Raw genomic sequence first — 11,148 nt, 5'->3', positions numbered from 1 at the left:
ACTCTTCTGATTTTCAGCATAGGATTATGTTCAGTTCGTTATTTGTAATCAGTCGCTTAGTGCAAGTATTAATTGAAATTAGCGTAATTAAGTACAAATATTGCTCCTTCGTACGTGCATCTGCCCAAACGCAATATAAAAATCTCTAATCTAACTCAACTGGCAACTCTCCTCAAAGGATTTTTTTTTTCGCTACCTTTTAGTTATCTTATATTATCTAACGGGTATTTGAATCACCCAGGGGTAAAATATTCCTTGATTTCGCAGAATTCGTAATCTCGTTTAAAATCTCATCACATCGGGATTGTTGTTCGAGAAGTGATTGCGACATCAGCAAAAAGCACGAAGGAAGAGGAAAACAGCCAGACGACTGTCTACAATCAGCTGGCTAGTTCCCAACATGTTTACTCGAGCTTCTAATTAGGGGGGAAGTGACCACGGTAATTGGGCTCGCAGAACTTGATCAAGCCAGGCTGGACAACAATTGGAGTTTTTTCAAAACTAGTAGCCTATAAAAGTCGCACTTGGAAGGGAGTGAAGCTTCGTAGAAAATCAGTTACGAGCATTCTATAGCTACTTGGAAAGGCTCGGGCTCTTTTCGAGTACATCTTATTCAGTTCACTTCAAATAAACGTCTTTTTTGAAGTTGTCTCAGTTAGTTATTTGTAGATCTTCGCAAAAATCTCAGTTGAGATTCAGGGTTGGCTGGCTAGGTCAAAATAACGATTTTGCATAGAAAAGTTGCCGTGCTTAGACGAATGCAATGCTTATGTAACAGCAGCGCTGTACTTTTGGCAAGTCCTTTTTTACTGCTTAATTGCAATATAATAGTGTATTTCTTTCTCGGTTCAAGTGTACGTTGAATTTGTCAACAGCTCGGTCATGTTCCCAGCTGAAAACATGATTGATTCTCCTTCCTCAGGCAAGGGAAAACTAACTCGCACAACTATCGCTGAAACTAACACCATCACTGCAAGAGTCAACCACACGACGCGACGTAGAATTAAAGAGCGCTTCTCTTGTGACGTCATTTTGTTTTCATAGATACCAAGTTGCTTCCTGGCGTGGTTGAAACGATCGCTTCCGGAAGGTCCATCCTCAAGAAGGACATGCTGGTGGTCCCTGTTCATGTCCCTAAGTGGAGTGGTATTGAGGCTCAGTAGAGAGGATGAGTGGTAGATCCAGGACATGACAGGGTCGGGTGGATTGGTGAACTCTCGCAACGAATTCGTATTCACTGAAAATAGCGACGAGGTTCTAGACAGCCAGGTAACTACAAGATCTGCAGCAAAGTGTGAATAAGAAAAGTATAACTAGAAGAGTACGACGGATTTGCCTTTCAGCTATGGTTCAATTTTTATATATTTCCCCACCCTCCCCCTCCACAAGAACTGGAAGTAGCTTACTCTCATCGTCTCCTCGTTCGTACCCAGTACTCCAGCTGAGAAGTGACGTTGGTCGTTGGCGGGCTAACCCATGCCGGGCCTGAGAAAGGAAATTATCAAATAAATCTACTGAACTTTTGGATTGCAGAAAATATTGAAGCTTGATAAAGAAGAATGTTTTTTTTTTAACGTCTAACAGTTCTTAATTTAATTTTATTGATTTGACTTACCTTTTTTGCATATTTGTTCCAGTCCATCAACCAGAAAACCGCTATGAATGTGAGAGCCTAGAGAGGTAAATTCGTCTCACGTTTCAGTGTAAATGACAGCCAAACTTTCCCCTCTCCCTGCCCCAATAAATTGAGGTTATCATGCAAACAGTCGCAATTTGAGCAATCAAAAGTTAAGCCCGACAAAATATTCGAGGTTGCACCGGGCATTCTAACTACCCTGCGAGACAGAGCTTTCCTTCTCTTTCTGCTCGGTGAGAAAGACCTTCCTTCTACCACCGAACAGAAAGAGAAGGTAATCTTTGCCTCACAGGGAAGATTCGAATCCACGACAGAGCTGCACAGTACTACCATGAGAATATTTACTTCTCAAACTCATTAATAATTCATCAAGTTTGAACAAAGGAAATCATGACCGTGACGGTGTTTGCATATCTGATCTTAATTAGCATAGATTTTGACGATTTTATTTCTCCGTTTTCTCCTTAGTTTTAGTTTCGATTGAGAAGATATATCAAACACTCAAGACAGTGTTTGACCACATTTCCAAACACGTCGAAGTTCGTCAAAAATACTCCGCTGCGCGTCGTATTTTCAACCGTCTCTTCTCGGTGTTTGGAAATGTGGTCAAAGACGGTCTTTCGTGTTTGATATATTACCTGTAGAGCAACTCCTGCGGTAATACCCCACCAGAAACCTACGGGATAAAATAACTTGTAAACAATCCGTCACTAAAGATTAACAACGTATACCAACAGCATTTTCGTTTGTGCCCTTTGCATCATTTTTATTTACTTAAGATTAAGCAAGCAAGAATCAACCCAGAGATCAAAAAATTCCCATCAGTAGCTGAACAGTGTCTCGAGTGTGTGTGTTTTAGACCAGTTTGTGAAAATTCTTACCTTCAACGCCGACGCTGAAGACGTAAAAGGCAAGAGCCGATGCTAAAGGCAGGGTTGCACAATAGTAGAAAATAAAATTGATGAAAAGTCCAAGCTTAGGACGACCGCAGCCACGAATTATGCCACAGCACGTTACCTAGCAACCAAAAAATTAAAACCGAAGAGAATAGTGAATAACTTTGTTCAAAGATGAACAAGATGAGAGATCAAACGCCAGTCCATCGACAGACTGATGATGAATTACTTACCTACATAAGAATAAAAAAGGTCATTAATTTCAAAAAAAAACTGTTGGGCTGCGTCGGGGAGCAAGCGAAACACAGTTAGTTCTTTATTAAACTGAAGTTGCTAAAGGTATATTAACCACGATAGCGAGTTTATGAAGCTGACGCTTTGAGTGTTAGAGTTGAAAATAACTCGTAAGACCTCAATAGAATCCTGATCTACAGAATATAACCACTCCACTACCCGCAACTCTGACGGAGACCTAAAGCTAGCTAATACTCGAAACGTCAGCTTTACAAACTCGAAATGGAGGTTAACTTCAAGCTGATAAATTGCTATAAGTACCAACTCACCTACCTACCAACCTACTAATCTACTTGCCTGCCTGCCCGGCCTGTACTTACTTACGCACTACACACTTGCCTACCCACCTACTTACCTAGCTACCAGTCGGCAGTCAGTGAGACAGACGTACCGCGCTACCGACATATTCTACCAATTTCCAGACCTTCATCTTTCTTAGCTACGAAATACCGTTGTTATTAATTTACAGAGTCTTTCGTCACTTACCTGAATGCTCAGGAAAAAAGAAAATACCGTCATAGCTGGAGTTACTTTATTGACTAAGCTCACAATATCCCTGAAACGAAATTATAAGTAGAAAATATGGTTTTTTCAGTGCTAACTTTTTTCTAATGGTTTATTTGCTTGCCCACATTTAAAGCAATAAAAATTGGTTCGCAAATACCAACCTGTTAGCTGTGAACGCTTTACCAAGATGTTCTCTTAGCGTTATAAATAGCACTGAAAATACGCCTGTAAGACAACCTGAGAATGAAAGAAGGTGGAATATAAAATAGGTTAACTAGTTCGGTAAAATCTCGTCTTTAGTTTAGTTACTAGGGCATTTCTACAAAGTCTACTGTAATTCAAAATTGTAGCAATCTATAGACCCTATTCATAAATGGCTGCCAATTAAAAATTCTTTTGGAAGTATTAAATTAACCCACCTAACCTCGTTTTTGAGTTGATAATTCAAAAGACTGTTTACGAGGTTAGTTGAACGAGGTTAGTTGGTTAAATGCATACAAAAGAATTTCAAATTGGCAGCCATTTATGAATAGGGTCTATAGTTAGTACTGACAGTCTACAGGAGCATGCTCCTGTAGTCAATATATAATTATATAATCCCAGGAGGTGGGCTCCCACGTGAAAAGGTCGGGGATGCGCTTTATCATATATCACTTAGGGGTGTAAATCACGTATTTTGGGTCTCCCTTAGGGTGTTCAAGACGAAGTGCCACTAATTTTAGTCGTCAAGGTATCTTTTAGGGTTGCCACGCCCAGACCGATCTCTCAAATATTTTATCAGGAGCGCGTTCTGGTTTAATTCAAATTTTTCTACAAGCATCCCTGATCGTTTCACATAGGAGTCAACCCGGGTCTGTAATGCACTGAATGTGACAAACTGATTGCATCAGCAGTGGCTGAAAAATCACTTGTTTCCCGTGCGAGATAAGAAAATTAATTTTGTTTGGTACTGTAACCACCTAACTTCACAGAATAAGGTGAAAATATTGTTGACAAACTGACTCACTTACATGCAGCTACTATGGAAATCTTCATGACATTTTTAGCTCTGATGCAGTCACCCTTGCCCAAAGAGTTCTTCACTCGGACACAGGCAGCGACGGACAAACCTAAAGGAATCTACACACAAGAACATTTTACTGTTTCAACAAAAATACATGGTTTTGAATACATTCATACTTGATATTACAACCCAGCGAAGAGTGTACAGAGGTAATTAGAAGCTTACTAAGTCAGTTGGAATCATATATGCTTGCTTCACACGTGAATCAAGGGGTATTGGCAGAGCCCATGCAAACGCAAGCAGATCAGTCTTGTTCGAAATCTTGATAAAAAAAGGTCTACAGCGTCCAGCGGTTAGGGAGGGAGCACATGCTTAATAGTGTGACCGTTATTTGAGTTTCTACTTTAGAAGTGTGTGAAAAGGTTTAATTTAACAAAGATTCCGTTGACGGGGCTGGAAATGAAATATTAGGTGATGTATGAGTAGACTCACCATATACACAAAGCTTGAAAACTGCATCAAAATACCATGAGCGGCCAACTGTTGTTTCCCAAAAGTCCCTACAGAAAGATAGTCAGGAGCATAATTCGCTAACTCTCAAGTCGGTTAAAAAAAGACCCGTTAATTGAAGGCAGGCATATTACTCACCCATTAGAAAGGTTCCTAATTCAAAGCTCCACCATTCAGTACACAGCATCAGCATTCCAGGCACGGCTAACATGATGAACTGTCCCCAGTGCTGTAAACTTTCTATTGTCCAGCCTTGTTATGCAATAGTAAAAACACTCTTTTGAATGTAAAGGACTTTTTACTACAACTTAAACTACTTTAAAGCAGCAAAAGGAACGACATTTTGTCCAAAACTGCCTCGTCAGACAATTGCATTTGTTCTGACCGATAAACTAAATATAAATTTTATTTTATGTGATTCTTGTGTGCTCTATTCATTCAGCAAATATTTTAAACCAATCGCGTTCTTCGCTGTGGGTAAATGTCGTTACCTGGCAAAGTTTGACAGTGATTTAGAACTCTTGACCTTACAAATGCGCATGCCGAGTGAAAATGACACCAAACATGAGTGTCTTAGCTATTAAGTTTGGTGTTTTCTGTGCTGGTAGGGACTAACTTCGGAAAAATTTTCGTTCAGACGTATTCTTTTCTTTTACGTTAAACTCCGTTTAACTTTCAAATGAAGACTTCTAGAACATCGTGATCATGAAGAATCATGTTTTGCTCTCTCACCTTCAGCAGGACAGGTCCTCTGGTAAAGCTTAAAGCAGAACAGATAAAGAAATGCAGAAATTCCAAGAAATAAACAAAATGTCAGGCAAGATGCTAAAGCCAAGCCCCTGTAAAGGAAAAAAAAGTTTTATTTCTCAGTGAAGAACAACTAATAATGATTATTTGACAGAAATTTATCTGCAATTCTTCTAAAACGATTAGATTGTCTCGTATGGCCTCAGATTGTTGATAATGTATTGGTCGGGTGATTTGCTTTTTTTTTTTTTAATTTAGATTCTATTTTAAATATATACAAACTGGAATCCAAGATCGACTCCTTCAATCAGCAGAGTATTGATTCCCACATGCATAACGTTTGCTGTCACACCGACATAGATAACAGGCTTGAAAACACCCTGCAACAGAAAGAAAAAACAAACGCAAATAAAGAAATCCGGTATGGAACTTTAACTGCACCATACATATTCCCACCTCCTTACCAATCATGATCAATCATTGACTGCCTTTGCAGGTGAATACTGTGACAATCGAATGCAGAGATTTTCGCGGTAGAGTAGAAAACGACAAGAGCACAATATGTGAGACAAACGAATCTCGAGCAGCATATAAGACGCGAATTTTAAAACTCCCTTTTTTGCCGCAAGGTAACCTTGCTTTGCACACGTATCTTGTTCTTCGTTCTTCTTTAGAATTTTCGTAAAACAATTTGCTTGTACGGCTGGCTTTACTTATATGTTGTTTGCCGCTATTCACTCTGTAATTAATACAAATTCTACAACAAGAAATGCGTATACTTCAGGGCCTTCACGAACAACGGAAGCTAATAAATCCTCCATCTCCAAAAATGAAAAGGGAAAGAGAGAGCAGTGACTGTGACTTCCCATGAACCTGTTGCACGGAGTATAAACTAGGGTAACTAGATTTTTCAGGTTTCTACCTCTTTTTTATTTTTTATTTTTTATTATTTTTTTTTTTTACGGATAAAACACATGTGACAGGTATTGAAATCAGTTCTCCTATTCCCCTGGTGTTTCCACCCACATATAGTCGTGGTTTGACCAAGTTATTTTATATGAGTCCTTTGGTGACCAGACATTGCTCACTTTTCTCTACTAGGTAAACTTTGTCTTAACTGAGAATAGGTTGACGTAATTAACTGTTCTAATTTCGTGCGTATTTTATCGTCCCCGATTGTTACAAACCTGTATCTGAAGATATCTTTGAATTAAAACAAATGCATAATCCGCCTGCAATGAAACAAAACAAACATTGCAGGAATAATGACTGCAAAGTAGCGAGGGAGTGGCAGCCTTAACGAAAAAGAAAAGTAGAACAATCAAAGATCGCATGGAGAAGGACAGTAGAAAAAGAACGCCTACAGGAAAGGTGGACCAGTTGGGCCAAAGCCAGGCCAAGGGACGAGGCACAAGACAGGGCTGGTTGGAGGGCGAGAGTTTCAGCCTCATGCGCCTCCTGCTAGTTACATCCAGGTTTTTTAAAGCCTAGTCAGGATCTTGCTCAGGAAATGATGGATAGTGAAGTCAGTGACCTGGCGAGCACTCGAATCGCGCGTGTAATAAGGTGTTGGCTAGTCATTAGGTTACACATTCAAAGCATGCCGGGTAATTTTGTCGGACTGAACAACTTCGAGCAAGGTTGTTTATAACATTAACAATACTTACAAGAAGAGCTGGAAACCAAATGAAGACGAACAGCTGAGAAAGTCTGGAAGAGTATAATGTAATAAAATCTTCTTAGTTGAACGAATGTAGCAATAAAACAGGCTCTTTCGATTTTGTAGGTATCGTAACTGGTTTAGCAATCATAACACTGCTTTGGTTCGTAGGCCTGCAAAGCGTGCGCATTGAGTTTGTGCAACGCGGAAGCAAATTCGACTGTCTAGCATTTACGTTACCTCGCTAGTTCCTTTTTCTGTTTCACAACCAACAACAGCGGTTCCGCATTTGTCCAAATGGCCCATACCAACAGCACGGCAATGCCTAGAACCCATGCCCCTCTCTGAAGCGTCAGCCCCACAAGGCGATAGCTCCTGCTCCGGTAAGCATGCGTACATAGAACCTCTATAGCTGTAATTAACGCCGAGCCAAGAAATGTTCCAGTGAAAGCAATGAAGGACATTGACAAAACTGTGGCTGCGAGCTCTGTCTCGCCTAATCTTCCGGCGAAAAGAAAGCTAATGGTGAATAAAGCATTATGTAGGAAATACGAGAGGATAGTCGGCCATGATAAGTTCAACAGCTGTTTAATTTCTTGTCTAGTTTGTGTAGACAATATCCTGTGGAATGGATTTCTGATGATCGGAGCATTGCCATCTAGAGACATATCTTTATGGAGGCATTACCTGTGTGAAGATGTTGAATACAGTTTAACTTTAATTCTTGTTTTGGGTTTTTCGCATTTTAAAAATATATGTAATTTTTGAGTGCTTTCATAATGAGGGAAATCCTACGGTTTTTACAAATTATTTATTTTTCATAGCGGCACTGAAAAACTGATTCTTGCATAAAGATAGAGTCCAAACTTTTCATAAAGAGAGTGAGAAAGTTTAGATGGATCTTTGCCCTTCAAAAATTAAAATATTAGTAAACTGAAGAATGACAATGATACAAAAATGTGGATAACTAAAATATTGAAATAAAGCGGCTTTGATTTAAATTTTTCTGTTATTCATTCTCTTCAATACTAAAAGTCTATCTTTCCTGTCAACAAAATTCGTTTCTCATTACTCCAAAAACCAACATCTACAATATACGTATACATGAATGTAAGATATTCCAGATAAAAGAACCACCATCGACAGATATATATCACTTTTGTTTGCGATGTCAGAAACTGTCCTGCAATTTTATCCATTATACGAATTCCTTACAGTTATAATGGAAAAAAAAAGAAAAATTAAAGAGGTATATCGATGGTTGGGAAGGGAAAAAAATCAACATATAACAGTCGAAAAATTCACGATTTCAATTCAGCTAGTGGTATTTCTCTTAAAGTCTGTACGGAAAGCAGTTAATATTGGCTTTAGGGACAAATGTAAATAACTTGCATCTGTAATGCAAGTTATACAATTATCTTCTGTTCAGAGGAAGTAATGAATGTATTGTTTCTTAATCCTTTAACAAGTATATTTTTCGTTTCAGTGCCTTATCATTTGTCAGCTGAATCAGTCCAAGCTGACTCTTTCACCTAAGGGTGTTTTCTCTTTTCATGTTTTATCTTGATGCCTAGGTTTACTAAGCCGAATCATAAAGAATTAGTCGTGTAAAAATTAAATTGTTTCAATCAGTTGCTCTGGTGGGAGAATTTTATCGAAGCCATGCCTAATTACCGAAAGCCTACAGTGGCAAGCCAGTTGGCTTTTGAACTCCGCTAACCAAGTGTGAACTTAGATTAAACTGCAAATAAAAATCAACAACAACAGCCGTCGTTGGAGCTAAACCGTCAATATGATTTTCTTTCCTAATATAACTTCCTGGAATTTCATTTTGGATAGCCTGACATAGATGATCAGGAGGCTACGAAATCAGGAGTATGACTGATTTTTGAAAACATATATATGGACCGCAAATTAAAGGATCGGAAGATCCCGAATTTTACTGATAGGACCAGAGGGTCCGAAGTTTGCCGTTCTATTATTGACAAACCGGTTCGTTGCCCAATTTCTCTTCAGTAGCGGACTTCACTTAAATAAGGGATTAGGAAAACGAAATACAAAAAAGAAATGTAAGAACCATTTTTCTCGCTAGGTTTCATTCAGAGCAGTTGCACTTGGTGAGGCTGGTTCAGCTGATAAACATGGAAAGCATCCCGTGAGTCAATTCTTTACGCTAGCAAAATTTCCACAACTAAGAAGGGCCAGTGAAGGGCTTGTTTCCTTAAGAAAATGATTAGATACGCGTTGTTTTGTATATTCACTCGAATCATTTTATATCATATTGGTCTGCGGCTGGACTGGTCCAGGAAGGAAATTAAATACTTTTGTTTTGACAATAAAATAGAATGGATATTGAAAGTGTACATCAGTCTACCACAACAAGTAAAACGACAAGATACTATGTCTATACTGACTTTTGTCGTCAAAGCCACTTACCCTTCAGAAACCGAGTTTCGCTTGAGCTTTTCTAGCGACGCTTTCGTTTCAGGGTCGTTTGTCAATATGTTCATGTAAGCCAGCGTTTCTTTATGTCAACTGAAGACACCCACAGCCAGTAAAAGTGTATGCAAAGTGTACTTTCCTTTGTTGTGCATAATTTACGTATTGTTCCCTAACACAATTCAGGCATTGGCTGTCAATGCAATAAAAGACATGTCAATGAATAAATGAGCTTACATGATTTATAATTGAAAGTTCACTTCATTTGCATTACGCACTATATCGCGAAGGATGTCTTGAAAATATTTAACCAAGTACGTATATTTCTTTGTTTAGCTAGAACCCGGTGTTTTTCAAAGCAGAACTGAGTCTGTCCTTACTGCTCGACAAGGAAGTTTCCATGCGATTCAACGATTTATTGAGACAGTTCGGATGGGCAGCATAAATGTAATAAAAGCATAACCGGCTGTTAGATCGTGAAATATTGACTGCTTGTTAAAATTGTCAGCTTCAACCGCCATATTTATCCGAGGTGCGAAAGGCAATTGAGCGTAATTAAAATTTTAGCGATTTGCAAACTTTTTGTTGGTTGGATTGTTACTAAAATCTTTTGGAAATGGTTAAAACCTGAAGAGAAAAAAAAAGTCAATTAACATACACTTAAGTTTTGTTTTCTATTTCATCAATAGTCTGATTTACTTACAGCCGTGACTTTCCCAATGTCCCTTCACGGTCCGCTCCCTCGGGTTTCGAGCGTTGGGGACATTTTTCTCGTTCCACCAATGTCAAAATTTTAGAGTGTTCCCTTCACTCCCGAGCTAAATCCATGAGACATTGTTGGTCTTATCGGTACGTATTCGTGTCCTGATTGGTCGAACTGCCAGAAAGAATATAATCATCATCATCAACATCATCATCATCATCATCATCATCATAATAATGATAAAACACGAAACACTTTTGGTCTTTTGAGAAACCTTCTAAAAAGACTGAGTCTGACGCAATCTTAAAGAAGTCCAATCAGGGGCGTAGCTAGGGGGACCCTGAGGTGCCCGTGACCCCCCCCCCCCTTTTGTAAACCTTTTTCAAGCAAACAACCTCCATCAGGTAGCAAAAACGACATCAATCTGGTGAGTACCCTCTCTTTGAAACAGTGTGACCCCCCCCCCCCCCCCCTTTGAAAAATCCTGGCTATGCACCTGAGTCCAATCAATAAATAAAATGAAAACTGATCCTTACAGCAGGGCTGGAAGAAATGAAGACAGGACTAAGATAAAAGAAAAAAATAAACTGCAAATTATATTTGCCCGAAATTTTGATTTGAAAAACAAGCTCCAGGTTTCCGCCGCGCACTCGAGTCCGGTGCCTCCTTTCTCGAACAACGGCTGGTAATCGAGCCGACTTCTTCAGCGACTAGAGAAAAAATGAGCGGTTTCGTTGGATGATTGTTTACTTT

General features: G+C 39.1%; 1 protein-coding gene across 1 annotated transcript; it reads right to left on the bottom strand.

Annotated features, from left to right (window-relative positions):
* Positions 1–794: 794 nt before the first annotated feature.
* LOC145465400 (multidrug and toxin extrusion protein 1-like) lies at positions 795–8,046 on the bottom strand. Its single transcript, XM_081449182.1, has 15 exons — positions 7,494–8,046; positions 7,261–7,303; positions 6,781–6,825; positions 5,876–5,973; positions 5,579–5,685; positions 4,985–5,098; positions 4,829–4,896; positions 4,344–4,452; positions 3,495–3,570; positions 3,313–3,382; positions 2,518–2,653; positions 2,275–2,312; positions 1,616–1,672; positions 1,393–1,485; positions 795–1,313 (listed from the first exon to the last, which is right to left on the bottom strand). Exons 1-15 carry the CDS (start codon positions 7,919–7,921, stop codon positions 849–851), a joined length of 1,947 nt encoding a protein of 648 aa, XP_081305308.1. The 5' UTR covers positions 7,922–8,046; the 3' UTR covers positions 795–848.
* Between the last annotated feature and the right edge of the window lie 3,102 nt (positions 8,047–11,148).

Source organism: Orbicella franksi, chromosome 13 (genome assembly GCF_964199315.1).
Source record: "Orbicella franksi chromosome 13, jaOrbFran1.1, whole genome shotgun sequence".
NCBI classification, from domain to species: Eukaryota; Metazoa; Cnidaria; class Anthozoa; order Scleractinia; family Merulinidae; genus Orbicella; species Orbicella franksi.
Note: the sequence above shows the minus strand (reverse complement) of the source record. Positions and strands in the feature narration are given on the sequence as shown.

Coding starts and splice junctions, on each gene's coding strand:
- LOC145465400 (XM_081449182.1), bottom strand. CDS start 7,921: ATGTCTCTAGATGGCAATGCTCCGATCATCAGAAATCCATTCCACAGG. Junction 4,897..4,984: donor ATTAGGAACCTTTCTAATGG/GTGAGTAATATG, acceptor ATCTTTCTGTAG/GGACTTTTGGGAAACAACAG. Junction 1,486..1,615: donor GGAACAAATATGCAAAAAAG/GTAAGTCAAATC, acceptor TTCCTTTCTCAG/GCCCGGCATGGGTTAGCCCG.